Source organism: Clarias gariepinus, chromosome 13, assembly GCF_024256425.1.
Source record: "Clarias gariepinus isolate MV-2021 ecotype Netherlands chromosome 13, CGAR_prim_01v2, whole genome shotgun sequence".
Lineage (NCBI taxonomy): Eukaryota > Metazoa > Chordata > Actinopteri > Siluriformes > Clariidae > Clarias > Clarias gariepinus.
The window spans coordinates 23,005,120-23,024,399 of record NC_071112.1 but is presented as its reverse complement, the minus strand read 5'-3'; the positions used below and the strand labels follow the sequence as shown (position 1 = coordinate 23,024,399).

At 36.7% G+C, this 19,280-nt stretch overlaps 1 protein-coding gene across 1 annotated transcript in view; it reads right to left on the bottom strand.

Annotated features, from left to right (window-relative positions):
* Positions 1–19,280, bottom strand: part of adam12b (ADAM metallopeptidase domain 12b) — a 133,714-nt gene that overhangs the window by 49,953 nt on the left and 64,481 nt on the right. The window contains exons 5-10 of the mRNA XM_053510115.1: positions 17,488–17,564; positions 12,959–13,145; positions 7,790–7,855; positions 6,137–6,208; positions 4,105–4,274; positions 3,830–3,914 (exon numbers count right to left, since the gene is read on the bottom strand). Coding sequence (XP_053366090.1) covers positions 3,830–3,914; positions 4,105–4,274; positions 6,137–6,208; positions 7,790–7,855; positions 12,959–13,145; positions 17,488–17,564 — 657 coding nt within the window. The remainder of the gene's footprint in view (positions 1–3,829; positions 3,915–4,104; positions 4,275–6,136; positions 6,209–7,789; positions 7,856–12,958; positions 13,146–17,487; positions 17,565–19,280) is intronic.

Sequence of the window (19,280 nt, the reverse complement as noted above, 5' to 3'; positions counted from 1 at the left end):
CTGATTGCGAGAAAACAAAGTCTATATGTTACCTCAAGCCCGGCCAAATACATTTGTCAAAAAAACGTATTAAACTCTGTTCAGTAATTTTTACGTGATGTGTGCACAAACAAGCAGACAAACAGATTCTAGTATTCCAAAAACCATCTTGATGTGTTCTATTTCACAAATATCTTCAATGTAGAAATTACATGTACATACACAGGTATGTGTACATATATATATCCTGGGGTATTTGGGGGCCGGGGTAGGCCTTATATAAAAAATATATAAAAATATAATTTAAGAATATATGTGTTTTTTCCCCTTTTTAAGTATTATTTCTCAATAAATTTCTCAAACACAAAAATAAAAAATGTAGGTGTAGGGTTAATAGATGTTCATCTAGGTTCATAATTACACTATAACGCCATTAAATGGACACCCAAACCATTACACCCATACATAATTCATGTCTTTATCAAACCGCTACAAAGCTGGAGTCACACAATTATCTAGATTGTTTTAGCATGCTGACAAATTACAATTTCCTATATGGAATAAGTTATTACATTATGACAATGCATGTACACAAAGCAAGGCTTTTTGCCAAGAATGTAGTAGAAAACCTTAGAGGTCACACAAAACTTTGATTTAAACCCCACTTAAAACCTAAAACCTTCTAGATTATCTGGATCAATTACTGCACCTCAAGCCTCCTCACCCAACATCAGTCTCTAATCCCACAAATGCGCTTATGGCTGAATGAGCACAGATCGCCATAGCCATACTCCAAAATCTAGTAGAAGGGCTTCCCTGAAGAGTAGAAGATCTGAGAAGACCGAAAGGACAGCCAACTCTGTATTAGTACCGGTGCTGTTGGACTAGAATGTTCAGCAAACACATATGGGTGTGATGGTCAGGTGTCCAAAATCTTTACACCATATCTGCTTTATATAGTGAACCTTATGTACTTGTATACTGAATTTATTGTATTGAATGATACGAAACAAAAATAACACATTCAGCATTTTTATTTTAATTAATTTGATTATTGGAGCTGGGAGACATTTTGAATTTTTCAGGCAACATCATTCTCTGCCTCATTTCATATAAAGATAAGCCCCTTTATTGGACATACAAATCTTCTCTGAATACATAAAAGTATGCTTTAATTGTCAAAGTTAAACAGTCTTTAAAAAAAAGAGAATGGAAATGGAAGGAACATGCCTATTTAAAATCTCAAACAAACCTAAGAAGAAAAAAAAAACTCTCAACCTCTCTCTCTTCACAAGTGGCTGATCTGCTGACACCACCAAGTCGATTAATAAGCACCATTTATCACTGCAGACAGCTGCAGTTTTTTTTTTTAATTAACACATACTCCTAATCACTTCTCCCCAAAGAGACAGGAACTTTTGCCATGCCCGAAATGGGACATATTCCTGGAGTGCAAGTGATTTATCTGGTTAATAAAAATGTTAATGTGTGGTATTTAGCCGCTGTTTGGAAGCAGAAGTGATTTTTCTGATTGACAAGTGACTACTGAGTGGTGAGGGAATGTAGGTGCTGCTAAAGGACCTTGGAGAGCTCCAACAGTGTTGCACTTAATTAGATTCATTACAACTCAAAATCACATGTGGTTCACCTAGCACAAGTCACTACTGCCCAAGGCAGCATAATAGAGGCAATCATGCGAGGAAGAAAAAAAAAAAGTTTCACAAAAGGAACAAGTGTTTGAAAATGTGGGTCTTTTATGCGAAGTCATGAATAAAACATTAAAGAAGGAGAAAACGTGTTTCGGATTTTGTTAGATTTCAATAAGACATGTTTTTTTTTTGTCCATGTGCATTAAACTGTGAGTGTGTCCTGCAGAGAATCAGCTTACTCTCACATTTGCCTTTCAAACCCACTGAGATAAATGCCACTAAATGCTGAATGAATAACACATTTTGTAAATTAGGTGAACAGTAGAAGCCTGGTAGTGAAAGAGTTTAAACACCCAGGAAGCACAGCAAAAATCAGGAAGGGAAATTGAGAATTTCGTTTAAGACTCCAGTAGCATGGCCTTGAAATAATAAAGCAATATAGCAAAAAAAAAGATTTTATGCATGAGTAGAAAAAACGTTTAGGAATGTGTGAGCAGAACAAGACGCAGAACAATATGGAACTAATCTCATTCTACAGTGGGTTTCATTTTCTAAAGAATATAAAGTAAAATTCTACCTAATAATTGTTTCAGTAAACATGACTATATAATTTCGTTACTAATAAAATTACAAGGCACCTAATACTTAAAATTTAATTTCCAAACTTAAACCAGTCCCTGTCCTTTTGTACATCCAATATCAAATCCAGACCTGATTGATGACTGGTTACATTTGTTTTTGAGAGATACAAAGAAAGAGAGAGAGAGAGAGAGAGAGAGAGAGAGAGAGAGAGAGAGAGAAAGAGAGAGACTTTTACTGTGGCTTTAAGGCTACAGAAAGTTACTGCAAGATTTTGATGCTTAAGTACATTTGAAGGTAAGTACATTTCTACTTTTACTGCAGCAATAAGTTACATACTGTAGGGTATCTTTATACTTTTACTCAAGTACAGGAGTGTACTTCTTCCAACAATGCATGTGTTATGATAAATTGATGTTAGTTATATTTAAATGATTTTGGTGTATGGAAAAATTCATGCTGAATATCTTTAATGTTTACTCTTTGGGAACAAACCACAGTTTAGTAGGAAGCAGCATTTCGACTTTAGAAAAGCTCAACCTAAAATAAGCAACTTTAGGCCTTTATTCTGTCAAGCTCTCTCTCTCACACCCTCATTTGCCCAATCTGTTTATACAATGCAGCTTCCAATGCTTTACTGTTCATGTTAATACCACTGTCACAGCTTCTAGGTCTTTAGGAAGGTGAGCGGGCCTTTTCAGTAGTTGCCCCAAAACTCTGGAACAGTTTACCACTGCATATCAGAGCTTCTACATCATTGGATGTTTTTAAATCAAGCTTAAAGACACATTTTTACTCATTAGCATTTGGGTGATGTTGTGCATGTATTTTGCATAATTTTTTAAATTTGTGTTTAATTGTTGTGAATTTTCTTTTTAATTCCTTTTATATTTGTTTTATTTTTTGCTGTTTATTTCTATTGTAAAGCACTTTGGATCAACTACGGTTGTGTTTAACCTGTGCTCTCTAAATAAAATTTGATTTGACTTTGACTTGTCAACACCGCTGTGCTTGCCTTTTCCGTTGAGTCCAGCATATGGTGTCTTCACTGTGGTGGATTTCTGAGTATTAATATAATAGTGAACATTACTGAAAAAGTGACATAAGAGACTTATTGCTTATTAGATTAGAACTGTTATTTTTAAGCAGAAATTGGTATTGCTAAGCACATACACACACACATTCACACACAAAATTGTATCTATATTGTATTGTATCTTTATATCTATATTGTACAACTGTTCTTATTTTTCTATATTTTTCATATTTTTTATATATTTTTCTTATATTGTATATTCTGTATAGCTGTCTCATATTTTTCTATTTTTTCCCCATATTTTTCTTATATTGTATATTTGTTCTGTACAGTTATGTTATTTTATGTTATTTTATTTTAATTTTATATTTTATTTCATTCTTTTTAGTTAAATTTCCCTTCTTCTTTCATTTTTTATATTTATTTCCTATTCTTTAGTCTTTTATTTTAAGGTCTTTTATCTTAAGGTCACGAGCAGTTGTCAAAGCATTTCACTGCATATCGTACTGTGTATGACTGTGTATGTGACAAATGAAATTTTAATTAGAAAATTCTTATTTGTGTTGTACAGCAGAGAATGATTTACCATGACGATTCCTCCAGACTGCTCTGCAGTGCACATGCTCATGATGGGCGCCATGCCAATGGTAGTACCCTGAAAATACACTCCGCTGGAACACAAATGTAAAACCCACGTCATTATATGAATAAGAATTTCTTTGGATGCCAAATTTGATTAAAAAAAAAAACGTATGTACAGAATCACAGATATGTGTCTCACGATGAGTATGAAACACTCTGTGAGGTACTGATATACGGATTGCACAATCGGTACAACTTTTATGTTTAGGGTCAGTATACCTGATAAGCTGAGCATTGTCGTGAGGTCTGGAAGGTAGCAGTTTGAGTTTTCTCCAGTCTAGAAACTCGTGCAGTGTAGTAAACGGGTCTTGCGTCACAGAACATTTGTCAGAGTCACTCCAAACCTCTAGCCCCACCAGAGCTACCCTGATATTTAGAACCCTGTAAAACTGAAACACACACACACACGTACATTTTTGCATTTTTCCATTTTCAAAGTCAATGAGTTCAAAGCCTGTAGCTCTCACCTTCATGCACAGCTCTCACACAAGCACTTACATCCCTATTTCCATATAAAGTCTGAATGCTAATCCGTTCATCTTCAGTATTAAAAGTGAATTAGGCATGTTTAGTCCAAATTAGCTCTGTAAGTGAAGCAGCTTGACAGCCAACGATAAGACTATAAAAACATGAAATTCAGCTCATACTCATTTATGAGAACAGCCAAGGCTGCCTTGTTTCTAATTTGGAGCTTTATTGATTTTTTTAAGCTCAAGTGTGAGGATTGCAGGCAATGTTAGACCATTCAACTGCCTCGAAACCAAGTGAGAACATTGCAAACTTGTGAAATTCACCTCATAATGAATTATGAAGATGGTCAAACTGGGACTTCTGATTTTGCAGAATAAAAGAACAGTTATAAGAGTAAAAACTACCTTTATTTCTTCATCTAATTACAATAATGCACTTATTCCAGTGTTTTACTAGTGCTTAGATACCATCAAGGTAGAAAGTTCTCTCAATACGCCGGAGATCAGACTCAATACACCGACACGCCCTTCCTCAATACGCAATGATCAGACTGTCTGCTTCATGTCTGAAACGCTGGCCTCCCAGGAACTCCTTAAATAGTTCAAACACAAGGAAATAGCTTGAAGCGAGGTCAGGAATGTACAGTACAAGAGATTTGGCAACAATCCCAGCCAAGTTCCTGTATTCTGGGGTTTTTAAATGTTCCAGAAGTTAGCAACAAGATATCCATTGATTTTTTAAGAATCAGGCACTCCACTCGCTGAATCTTTACAGAAATGTCTGCAGTGGGCTCTGAGCCACCCCTGTCAGCATCACAATATACGGACGTACAGACCCCTTTAAAATATTAAAAAATTTTCCACAGTCTTCAGGGTAGCTCAGTGGTTCAGACCTTGGACCGTGGCTCGGAAGGTCTCAGGTTCAAATCCCATGACCACCAAATTATATCTGTTGAAACCGTGAAATTGGGCCCTTAACCCCAAAACTGCTCAGATGTACTGTATAATGAGATAACAATGTAAGTCACTCTGGATAAGAATGTCTGCCAAATGTAAAGGGGTCTTATGCCTTCATTCAAAAGTAACTCGAATGCTCATACAATAATACTCATAAAATTTTTTTCCACCAAAATTTGGCTACAATTGGTTCTTAGCAGTGTCACTCTGTGTTTTTTTGTGAGATAGGTGTGGAGTGAATGGGTTTGGGGAGGATCTAGAGTACAAAGAGTGAACACAAACAAGCTCTGTGGCCAGGAAGAGTCTGCTCCAACACATAATACACTTGAGATAAGGTGTAAACTATATTTTTTATCATGTGTACATACTTTCCAGGTGATTTATAACAGTGAGAAATACACAAAAATCCTGTTACATACACTTATCTTTGAACACTCAAACACACCCTCTATGCATCATGACAAGCAGTTTATGGACAACCTGAAAATCCTGCTCTCTCACTCAGATGTATTATGAGATAAAAATCTCACAACTGACCTTTTGTCAGATGGATCATTTTAGAAACAGACTACCATTTGCAAAACCAGGACAAAAGTCTGTGGACACCTTTTCATCATGCACATACGTACAAGCATGGAGTTGCTTTCATAAAAAACTCCAATCTTTTGTGAAGGTTTCTATACCAACCTTGAAAAATTATCCTTAATGTGATTCTACAGTTTGGCTAAGCCTTATAATTATGTGTAATAGTCATCCTTATATCTTAGTGCCATATATTGTTTATCTGCAAGTCAGCTATTTGCTTGAAGTGTTGTTTATCATACCTTGTCCACATAATTGGCAATCTCGGCCATCCTTTGCTTCACCTTCTCTACATCTTTTCCATGTTTATGATACTGTAAAGAGAGAGAGAGAGAGAGAGAGAGAAAGAGAGAGAGAAAGAGAGAGAGAGAGAGACGCTCAGATCAGAACTCCAACAGCATGTCTCATCAGTGTCTGTTAAAGTAACATGCACCTTAATATTCCACTATAATCAGAATAATAGACTAATCAGAATTAAACTGCATCATGCAAACAAGTGAATCGGATTGGATCAGATCAGATTCATTGATGTGAATGAATTTTCAATGTCAATTGGGTGGTGTAAACATTCAATTATCCATTCAATAGATACTGTAAATATTACCCATGTACACTTGATCTAATAATTTCTTTCTTGTTGGAATAATTATATTCTTCCTGTGCATGTTTACCCTATATTATAAGTTAACGTGACGAGTTTCAAGGAGTGAAATGTTGCTTTCATTTCACATGCATAAACTCAGTCAGAACAGCTCTGTCTGTCTTCAACCTTTCATCATGTTACACATAGTAAAGCAATAATGCACTCCAACCAATCATCGATGAGACAATTCTTGTAAACAATCAGAACGCAGAAGGTGGGAATTATTGGAAAAGATGGAAAGCCTAATCTAATCTCTAGCCTGGAGAATACAAAAATTCGTATTCTTGTATATTCCTGGCAGACTCAATGCTTCACAGCAGGCAGACCCACTTTGCACATTTAAAAAAAGTTTCATTTTTATTAAATCCTTTAAGCATGAAACTGCACTTCTTATTCGATCAGTGTCTAATGTCTAATTAAGTCTGAATTTCTAATCGGAATGATTTCAATCAGATTGAAGACATATTGCCCATCAATTTCATTTCTTTTGTTGACAATCTGAATCGATATTTTCTCTTAGGTGAAAAACAATTGAAACTAACGAGTGTGTGTGTGTGTGTGTGTGTGCATGAAGCGTGTGTGTGTGTGTGCATATGTGTATGTGTGTGTGTCTTTAAGTGCATGTGAAATAACATCTGCAGTAGTGTCATGAGAAATACTGGGAGGGGGAAAGAAACAAAATAGCCCAATTTATCATCACTCAAATTATAATGAGGACAAATAATCAAATCATTTCTGTTGCTCAGTGAGGAAATCATCAACTTTTTAACAAGTCAATATATGAATTGTTTTTCAATTACTGTCAATGTTAAAAATTAGGAACATTTTATATTATATTAAAAGCCAAAACACTTTACTCTCTCTCTCTCTCTCTCTCTCTCTCACACACACACACACACCTCCCCTGCGGCTGAGACACACACTTACAAACATTCACACGGCAGCTGCTATAGTCACCACTTCCTTTACAGCTGATGGCCATTTTTGACCAGCACTCTACTTCCTGCTTCCTGTCTGGCCAGTAGGAAATTGTGTTAAACTTCCTGTGTAAATCCCCCCTCCCCACACACAGATACTGACCTGATTTTAGAACAAGCCAAAACAACAACTAGACCTTTGTGTTCTGTGTTATGGCCTGTAAATCCATGGCTTATCCCTTAACCCTAGGTGGGTTTTGGGCTCACAGACCCTGGCATCGGGTGAGTGGCATCTGTGCTCCTGTGGTCATTACGGCTAACCTGGCAAAACGTACCTCCCTGTTGTCTGCCACAATAATGAGCTCCACATATTTCATGGTCTTCTGTGCATCTCTTTTATGCTGCAAGAAAGCAAACATGGAAACATACAGTTAAGAAAAAAAAACGCAGTCTTTGACAACTCATCCCCCAACCCAAAAAGGCACAGATTTACCATGCACTTTAAGAACATATGAAATGTTAATGTTTATAGGACATGTACACACTAGTCCACCAGGCTAGCACTTGCCCAGTGCCATTTATGTTATTGCCTGTAGTTGCATATAAAAGATACTTGTATCTGGTTGATTTCTCCCAATATTCATCCCTGTGATGTCACTCTTACCTCGTATTCTAACCTACATTAAGATGTTACTCAGCCTTGTTCTGAACCCATTTACAGTATGTTACCAACACTGTGATCTCTACAACCAGATTGTCTTGACAATCCGGCCCTGGGTTACTGATCAAAAGGGCAGTGGTTCGACCGCCAGCTCCACCAAGATGCCACTGTTGGGCAAAACCATTTCAGGCTTCAGGTGTGCTGTATCATGGCTATGGATATGTGAAGAAATAATTTCAGTGTGCAGTAATGTATATGTAACAAATGGCTTAAGAGTAGTGGTTCTCAACTCTGCCCTGCACGTTTTGGTGTTATCTCTGCTCTATCACACCCACTTCAATTTACAAAAAGGCTGGCAATTAGCTAATTAGTTAAATAATGTGGACTGGAAGCTAAAAAAAAAAAAAAAAACCTCAAAAAACACTAAAATAACACGCTCAGAGGACAGTGCGATCTGATCCCTTCCACATGCATGAGCTTACAGATGCCCATGCCCGGCTATGATTAACGCAGGAGTGTGAGTATGCCATCCGTCCCCCTTGAGAGAGCATGGCCAATCTGTTCTCTCTAGTGTATCTGTAGCGTCACCTGGGAATTGAATTCACGATCTCCGGGTGATAGCAGCGGGCAATTTTCAGCTGCACAATTCAGGAGCCAAGCACAAATAATTCTTAAAGCAAACCAGAATTAGTTCTCTTAATGCATTGTGGATACAGGGCACCTTTTAAAGTCACTGGTAGATGGTTGTGGTTAAAGGCAATTATTACAAATTATTTGGTGGAAAAAAGGTACTTTTCTTGTGAGAATAAGGTATTTATATAAGTAAACACTTGAACTGTTCGAAATATGCAAAATGAAATATATGGTATTTTTGGGCTTTTAATCATTTTGGCAAAGTATTGCCTGGAGGTATATTTGTCTATACCAAAACATCTGTATTGAAAATTGTTGGATATTAAGCTTTCAACTGTTACTTGTATTGGTTTTGTTACATTTACAAAGACTATGCACTTCAATACATAAAAAGAAAATGAAGCAGCGTGATGATGCTACAACACTCACAAGACATGCAAGTATTTTGTAAACAAGAGAAATGTGATACACTAGGCCCAATTCTTTAATACTTCAAACTGTGTATATATATATATATATATATATATATATATACACACACACACACACACAGTTGGTCGATGCCCAATGAGCACATCCTCAACGATAAGGCACTGTTGTCAAAAAACTAAGTGAATGATATGTCAAAGAGGCTGATGTTGCTGTAAACTGCAGTTTTTGTATTGTCTATAAAGTCTCATGAGCTTCAACAAACCTTGCAAATTAAACAGATTTTGTGTGCAGCAAAGCTCTTTAAAGTTGCTTTAACAAAAACACACTCAAATTTTTTAATTCAAACAACACTTTTGCTAAACCCACTGGGACCACACTGTGGAAGGTGGAGTTATAGCGTTTTTGTAAAATCACCCACAACCCTGACCAGGATAAGCAATATACATTTTGCAGACCCCCTTATCTAGCTGAGGGTTAAGGGCCCAACATGACAACTTGGTGGTCGTGGGGTTTGAACCTGGGACCTTATAAACTGTAGCCCAACCAGCTACCCCTGACCCAATGCGTGAGACAGGTCAGCTATGCTAAAATTTAAGGAAGTTCCTTATGATTATGTGCCCTGTAATGCTAAACAGCTACTTAGCCTGTACAGGATTGCGTACAGGGTTGTAAGACCTATACCAGAGAACTTGGTGCCAATCATCGCAGGGCACAAACATGCACACTTACACTCACTTATACACTACAGGCAATTTGGAAACAATTAGCCAAACCTGCAGACCTTTGGACTGTGGAAGGATACCAGAGTACACAGAGGAAACCAGGGAGAACCTGCAAACTCCATTCTCATAGATCTGAAGCAGGGATTCAAACCCTCGTCTCTCTGTAAGGCCACAGTGCTAACCACTCTTCCACCATGCGGCCAATGGGTGTATGATGTTTTTGTGTATGTGTATGATGTTTATGATGTTTCCAACTTAGAACTTTTCATTCAGATTATATCTAAGTAGTATCAAGATTCTAGGCTACTCATGTCTTTTTCTATGCAAGTGGTACACCTCTCTTTTTGATTGCAAACACCAAAGAGAATTAACCACTCAAAGAATGACGAATATTTATGAGCACATAGCCACTTTAAACCGAAGGACAAAGAAAAGATTTCAAAGCTGGGTTGTGTACCGAAGAACGCAAATAATCTAAGGTGGGTTTCCCTGGGATTTAAACAGGAAAATCTCTACAGAGCCCACTGTGGCATAACTCTTAGATGTGAGGAAACATGTTTTCAATAAATGTGCTGCATTTTTTTTAAAGGGATCTAGGAAATCCCTTTAAAATATTATTTTAATGTACATCCATTACCACAATTACAGCACTGGAAATGTTCTTATATCCCTATTTTACAGTATACATATTATTTGCTATGACATAAAATACCTTAAAACACAGTGGGGCAGTTCGGGGCAGTATTTCTCTAAAAACAAAATCCTATCAACCCACCAAAGCCATGAACTCTACTACAGACTGCTATCATGCCTCATCATTCCATTATTTTGAGGTATTATTAACAGTAGTTACGGCTTCTGTATGAAACAGTCATTCTCCCTACCAAGTAAAACTGTTTTACTTCCACCACTAACCCCTTATGTTATTACTGATATTATAATTTATGCATTATAACAGCATAATAGATCACTGCTATTCCTTTGCCACTTCAGAGTAATAAATCCTGAAAATTTAGGATCTTAGGTTATTTCTTCAGGTTTTACTGGGTTCCTCTCTTTATCTGCATTAATACAGCTTAGAAAACCTAATACTGTAAACATATATATATATATATATATATATATATATATATATATATATATAGTTCTGCATTTAAAACCATAATTCCCTCCACACTTACCACCAAGCTGGAGCACCTGGGACTCAGCTCATCAATGTGTCAGTGGATCTCCAATTTTCTGACTGGCAGACCACAGGCAGTAAGGATGGGCGGACATGTCTCAGCCTCACTCACTCTCAGCACTGGAGCCCCCCAGGGTTGTGTTCTGAGCCCCCTGCTGTACTCTCTGTACACCCACGACTGCGTGGCCACTACCAACTCCACCACCATTATTAAGTTTGCTGACGACACTGTTGTGGTGGGCCTGATCACGAACAACGATGAGACGGCCTACCTGGAGGAGGTTGGAAATCTGGAGAACTGGTGCCAGAGAAACAATCTCCTCCTGAACGTCAGTAAGACAAAGGAGCTGATTGTGGACTTCAGTACAAAGCAGTTGAGGAGCTACCAGACCCCCGTCATCAACAGGAGCCCAGTGGAGAGAGTGGACAGCTTCAGATACCTCGGTGTTCACATCACGCAGGACCTGGCATGGTCCTGTCACATCAACACCGTGGTAAAAAAGGCCCGGCAGCGTCTCTACCACCTCAGACGCTTGAGAGACTTTAGACTGCCCTCCAAGGTGCTCAGGAATTTCTACTCCTGCACCATAGAGAGCATCCTGACGGGAAATATCACGACCTGGTTCGGGAACAGCACCATGCAGGACAGACGAGGTCTACAGAGGGTGGTGCGATCAGCCGAGCGCATTATCTACACCGAGCTCCCTGACCTGCACTCGATCTACAACAAGCGGTGCTGGACCAAGGCCAGGAAGATCATGAAGGACCTCAGCCACCCCAACAACGGACTGTTTACTCTGTTGCGGTCTGGGAAGCGATTCCGCTCCCTGAAGGCCAACACAGAGAGACTGAGGAGGAGCTTCTTCCCGCAGGCAATAAGGTCTCTCAACCACAACCACACCACTATGCAGAACTAACATCTTTTCATAATTGATCAATCAATCAATCTTTTTACATCCATGGACACTATGGACAATTACACGCACACCTTCCTTCATATCTACCCTACATGTTGTACGTTTACATCCTGGACCATTGCACAAAGACACTTTAATAACTTTGCACACCTACCTTCACAACTACACTACATGTTTACGTTTACATCCTGGACCAGTGCACAAAGACACTTCAATAATAACCTGTGCACAAAGACACTTTGTTCTATGCATATTTGCACACCCAGTACAGTATATTTCAATTTGTACAGTATATTTCTATTTTTATGTACATCATATTTCTATTTTTATTTTTAGTTCTATTTTTCCTAGCATATTTCTATTTTTATTTTTAGTTCTATTTTTCCTAGTTTAATTTAATTTTTCTATTTATTTTTTCTATCGTATTTCTTTTATTCATATTTATTTCTTATTGTAAACTTTAATTCTCTTTTAGGGTCAATGGCAGTCATATTAGCATTTCACTACATTTTGTACTGTGTATGACTGTGTATGTGACAAATAAAATTTGAATTTGAATTTTATATATATATATATATATATATATATATATATATATATATATTAGATAATTTTTTTTTTACATCTGGTTAGCCCTAAAGTAAATATGAGAAAAAATCTTATTTAAAGATTTATTCCAACACAGCTGAAAGAGACCAAGACATTAATTAAATATTGAAATATTGCACGAGGCAGAGGGCTGATGTACTAAAAATTAGCATGGCTCTGAATCTTGCAGGTGATAACAGTCTTTGCTGATATTCACATTTATAGTGCTCTTTAACTGTAGGCTACTTCTATTTATAATCAGCACTTGCTGGTGAAGGATGTAATGAGAGTTTAATGTCTAATACAGACGAAACAAATGAAAATATAAAAGAGATATAGATAAAATAATAAAATATAAATTTACTGACTCTGGAGTTGAAGGATTGTAACACTTCGTGGACATTCCCTTGGTTGATGGTGGACAGGTTGTGTCCATGTCCACAGGTTCCAGACGGGAAGTGTAAATGTTCTCCTCTGTAAACCACATGTGTAACGTTCTCTGGCTCAAAAGCAGGCTCCAGCATGAACATCTTATCTGTAAGCAAGATGAATCCCCTGTGGATCAAGCAGGAATTAAATTATATATATATATATTTAAAAAAACGACAATATAAGAGTTGTTATGTTTTCATTAGAGCTGGAAACAATGTATCAAAATAAATGATTAAAAATAGATTATTTAAAGATGTGTGGATTGTGTCAAGACACCATCGTCAATAGTGTGAGATTTCTTTAAACCGAGGCTTAAAATAGGTGCTCTACAGGCTGTGTGATGCTGAAATGCTTAAAAACCTATTACAAAACATGTCTGATTGTTGGTTAGTGCCTAGGAGTATTCACTGCGCTCTTACCTTCTGTGTTACTGACAAGAACTCACAGAGCAGATGCTCACGGTTAGCCTACAATGCCACTTTCTAGCACATTTGCAACTTGTAAGCAGTTTGTTTATATGCTTATAGATTTATAAATCTAAACACCATAAATTGTGATCGCGCTATAAGTCAGTGTAAACAACTTTTTGCAGATAAATAAAACAATAAATTTGTAAATTAATAAATCATATTCAACACACTACACACAAACATCGGAGGTAATTATAAGCAGAATATCGGCCTCCACTGCATAAATCTCAACTTTTGTGATTAATAGTGTCATTAGGTGAAATCTAAGTTTGAAATGGTTCCTTTATTCACCGGAGAAACCGGAGTACTATGAGGAAACCTAATTGTAATTGTTTAATTGTATTTTTTTTTTTTTTTACATTAAAATATCTCACAGGTTTTATATTGTGGGTCTTTTTTGTCCCAGGAAGAGACAAAGCTCCACATGGGTGCTGCGCCTTCTTATTAATTCTTGCCATTGTTTTTAGCAATCCTTAAATTAAATGAATAATTAAAAAAATAATCAATAGGTTAATCAATAGAAAAATTAAATAAATTGTAATGCACAATTTATTGCACAATATGGACCCATAAATTATTTAAGCACAAAAGACTGCAATTTAATACAGGTAATATAAGCATTTGTGACACAATGTGATTTATATATTTTTATATAAAATTGTGCAGCCCTAGTGGCAGCCTCAGTTAAAATCACACTGGAGATTTTGGGACAAAATAGGATCTCACAGGGACAAGTGGAACATTAATTAAGGAAATAATAAATGAGTACTGAAGATAATAGAACATGATTTTTTAAAGCATTTAACATTTCCCGCTGCGTTTGCAGCTCATATTATATCATTTTTATTTGTGGTTTACTTGTGAAACTTGCCTTCTGGGACATTTAAACCACGCTGAACTTTTATAGGCCATAAAGTCGCTAATAAAATATATATTATAACATTCAGCAATTTAAGAGATTTCAGCTACTTAATAAACTGTAACATTATCCATGTACATTGTGCAAAGATACTTGACATGACAGAAGAACAAAATGAGATCACTCATCAGCTCAGATAAAACACTATTCTTACAAATATACAGATAATATTTCTTGTGGAAGATGAAAGCATGGACACAAACGAAATATATTTGCTAACCAGAAAATACTTTATGTACCATCTCAAAATGAATCTTTTTCTTCTCTGTTGGAACATGTGGGTGGATGTGGAAAGAATTGTGGCGAGTTTTGTATTGCTGTCCCTCCCAGTGTCCCCACACCCCATTACTCATCTGGAAAGCTTAAACAGGCCAAAACATTTAGAGGTTCCACAACATTTGAGTAAGCATTTTTAACAAAGATCACAGATAAAGCCTTTTCAATATCCAAGAAATGTGGCCAGCAGAAAGGGATGCTAAAAAGGCCATGCTTAAGTCATCAATGCAGGGAAAGACATGCTGAACACATTTAGAGGAAAGAAACACAAGACTGCAAGGTTCATAATTATAAAATATAAATGCTTTTAACACATTAAAGAAATTGGGATATAAAGATTTATGCACACAATCTATCTCTAAGCGGTTGACACAGTCTAATAGGCAAAACAAGCCTTCTGCTGGGTTCTTGAGGAGCCTCAGAGCAAAGGTTTTGTAAGGATAAGTAAAGATATGTAAGTATTTTCTCCAGACAAAAGAAAATGAACACTTCACTTACTGTACCCTCTAGCACACTGTAAATTATTTAATAGACTCCATGCATGGGAGAGTCAGACGTCTTTCCGGTGAAATCTCACATTGTATAAACTACATACTTTTACTATTTATTTTGGTTTTCATTTGCCTTTTTGTTTAGAGGATTGGGTAACCATTACACCATGAGAAAACAGTCACATTTCAAAGACAAAAGAATGGCAGTAAACTCTCTGTAATGAGCCACTTAACACGCCAGGAAAAAAATGCTCTCCAGATTAAACAAATAAAATAAAAATGTAGCAACGGTGCACAGGACTTAGGTTCACAGGACTGCAGTAAGAGCATATTGTCACAGCTGAAGGTTTAATAATTAAAGAAGCCAGCACAAACATAAAGAGTGCACCGTTTCTCTCGAATTGGAGACATATTCTGCCATCTCTCAGTTTTTTTCCCCAATGATTCTGTCCCGCTGTCTTATGTGAAATGCAGAAGTGCTGCATGCATTAGAGCCTTTTTCCTCCGATTGGATGAGAGGCTTCCCATGAGGAGTGATAATAAAAGACAACAGCAACAACAACAGCGTTTAACGATATGTGTCACTCCATGTCCTAGGTGTTTTAATAACCGTTAATTACAACAACTGTCGGTGGCAGCATGGGAGACAGTAGGTCAGTACAGTCTGCAAAACTGAGGCGAGAGCAGCTACCTGCCGAAACTGTCACTTAACCAACTTGGCACTGCTTAGTGTGTGGAACAAGTGATTGTGTACTCTATCTTTCCATTTTACCGCTATTTGGTATTCATTTCCCGGAACCTGGGTCTAATATTCTAAAATGGAATATGTGAAAATACTGTCAAAGCAAAACTTACAAGATTGACAGTATATTGACAGTTGCAAAGAGCTAAAACATTGATGGACTCCTTCTATCAATGGTATAAGTCATCTTTTAATACAAAGTTCACTTTTTGATCATCTTCGGACATTCATATCCCGTGGTCTCTAGTCTATGTGTACAGTTGCTTTTTTTCCCCCATCTGTATAGAAAAATCTACATTTTTCCACTGTGCTTAAAACCTGTGCTTTATGATGCCACACAAAAAGGTGCCCAAAGTTATCCCCAAAGTTCTCTGTGTATGTGCTAACCATTTCATGTCAGACTGCTTTCTCTGACTGTTTTACTGCTTGTTTATCAAGTTAGACCGTTGAACTTAGCCATGAAGGTTAGAGACAAGCCCCCAGCCATGGCAACGCAGGGTGATGATGTTAATCACCAAGCCAGTGTTCCAGTGTAGTATAATACATAATAGAAATAAAAAGAGCTATAAGCAATAGATATCTGGCTATAACCCCTCAGGATGTATAGTGCAGCTCAATAAAAGCGCTGTTTCAACAAGACACCGTTCTTCATCTTCTATAACTGCTTTCTCTTGTTCAGGGTCACAGGAGAGCCAATCCCCGGGAACATTGTGTACAAGTCAGGAACAAAATCTGCACCAGTCATCAAATCAAGCAGTTTTGCACAAGGCCTTAATTTTTATGTTGGACCTTAATCTTTAAACTTGGCAAACATGCTTTATAAAATCCAAATGATATATTTACTGACCCATGCTGTCAGTGGATTTTCTGGGTTTTAGCAGAAATATTTTGAAGAGTCTGTTTCTATATTATTAAGTATTGTTTTTAGAGGTTAAGGTTTCACGGTTGGCATTCACGCCACAGTAAATGACTGCAACCACTAAAGTTCAGACCAACGAGGCTTCCGCAAGCCTTAAATCTTAGCAGATTTCAGACTCGGCTGGTTTGGGTTGAAAGCTTTCATTAAAAGGATTTGTGTAATAATCAAAAAAAGACTTCGGAGAGCAGGCTTTGTCACTAAATAACTTTTAACACTTGTGTTTAATGTTTTACTTTTTCACCAGGGTCAGCCTTTATGGCGAATTTACAACAACCAAATGTGCCTCTGGTAATTACACTTTACTGCATTGTCGAAAGTTTTCGTGACATGTTTAATTCCTTTCATCACAATGTGTACTTCTAGCACGAGTGATTAAGGATGATGCTATTGATTTTATCGATAGTTTAATTCATTTTGTCAGGTTTATAGTCTCAAAATTAACCTTTCCGGGTGAGAGACAAAAACGTCCATGGAAGACAAAATGAACCAATGAACATAAAAAAAAAAGGAAGGTTTATCAACTGCACGTTTTAGAATAGCATTTCTTACAGAACCACACATACTGTATTTGTTGTTATTCCCTTAAATTGTTATTAAGACCTTTGGTCTAAAATAGCTTTGAGAAGAGGGCAATGATGACTTTTATACCTAAGACCGGAGCAAGTGCTGAGGCTGACATCTGAATTGGTGCGTCCTTCAACTTCGCCGTGGTAATAGCAGTTCACCTGGAAAACAAAACAATCATTACAAGTCAAATGACAAGTCAAATGACCCTTAGCTAAGTGCTTATGATGGTTCACCAATTCAGCCAGGAAATTACTGCATCTTATGTAGCCCCAAACATAAATAAAAACTGCTGGATGAACATGGGCTGAAGTGTGACTAAATGATTGTTTAAGAAAACTGTTAAATTATTGTACATGGAGCAACTTTCGCAAAGTAATTTAGTCGCTTCTGATTAGTGTTGTAGATCTTGCTACTTTAATCTCTCTATAACTCACTGATGGGGGAGAGAAAAGGTCAGTGCACATCTTTTCAAGCTAGCAGCAATACCTGAATGCTAATCATGTGTGGCTAACGCAGCTGAAAGCAAGAGATGTAAACACTGAAGTGTGTCAAGTCTTAGCTACTGGTTGAGTCTAAGCACGTTCCTATACTGGCTGCTGCCAGTGGGGCCAACATCACTGCTTAACATCACTGACAGTTAAATAATGAGACTTGTCTGTTTTGTTTTCTTCTGTGATTTTTAAAAATATATATATTTTCCTTTTATTTCTTAAAATTTTTATCCACTATTATTTCTATGTTTCTATTATCTTCCCCTACAGTATCTTTAGTATAATTAAGGGCATCTTATTAGAATCCACAAATCTATTTGCTTCCATGTTGTTATATCTGGATAAATGTAGTGACTGGGTCACTGGTTCCACTTTACCATGAAGTCGATCCTGAACTCGGTTGATGCAGAAAGCAGTTTTTTTGAGGACTTGTGGCTGCAATTGCTTTATAGTTCAGGACTAACTTTCGTATATCTTTTGCACCTGAGCCTCCAATAACAACACTGGACTCCATATTAACTTAAACACCTTTTATTCTGTAAAGCTGCTTTGCGACAATTACCATTATTAAAAACAATATTCTGTATAAATATAATTTAATTGAATTGCATATTTGCACATATTACTATTAACGCCCTAGGACAATGCTTTAATAAGATGTACTAAACAGCTAGATGCACTAAAGTTTGTCTACGTTTGTTTTAAGCGTGGCATGTCTATATATTGTGTTTAGGTTCAATGCCACTGTCTGACATTTAGTTGTAACGGCAATATTTAGATAAATTACATAATTTGACTGCAATATTAAATACAATTTGACTTCAATATTAAATATACAAATACAACATAATGAAATAAATAATTGCATGGCTCATCCACATCCAGGATTTACAGCCACCACAGAATGTTTTAGTTCTCCAAACCTCAGGCACTTCCAGTTTATAATGTGGAAAAACTGAAAAAGCCTGAGCAGCATTTTATCCAAAATAAAATATTTTTTCCGAAGCTTGCAAATTATTTTAATTAAGCATGACTAGGACTATTTTGTCACTCCATTAGATTGCCATATATATATATACATGGTTGACCCTGCGCTCTGACCCTGGTTATGCTGGAATATGCAAAGAAAGTATTTCACTGTAATGTACAGTATATGTGACACACACACATATATATATATATATATATATATATATATATATATATATATATATATATCTTTCTTTTTAAATCTTCTAAAACTCTAAAAATATGGCAACCTTGGAGGTATGCATCACAAGCAGGTATTTTTACACATGCTCTGCTCAGAGAAATAACTAGTAAAAACAAGCACATATGTACAGTTTTTCTGTGTATGTATCATAGCTGATTAAAAAAAAATAT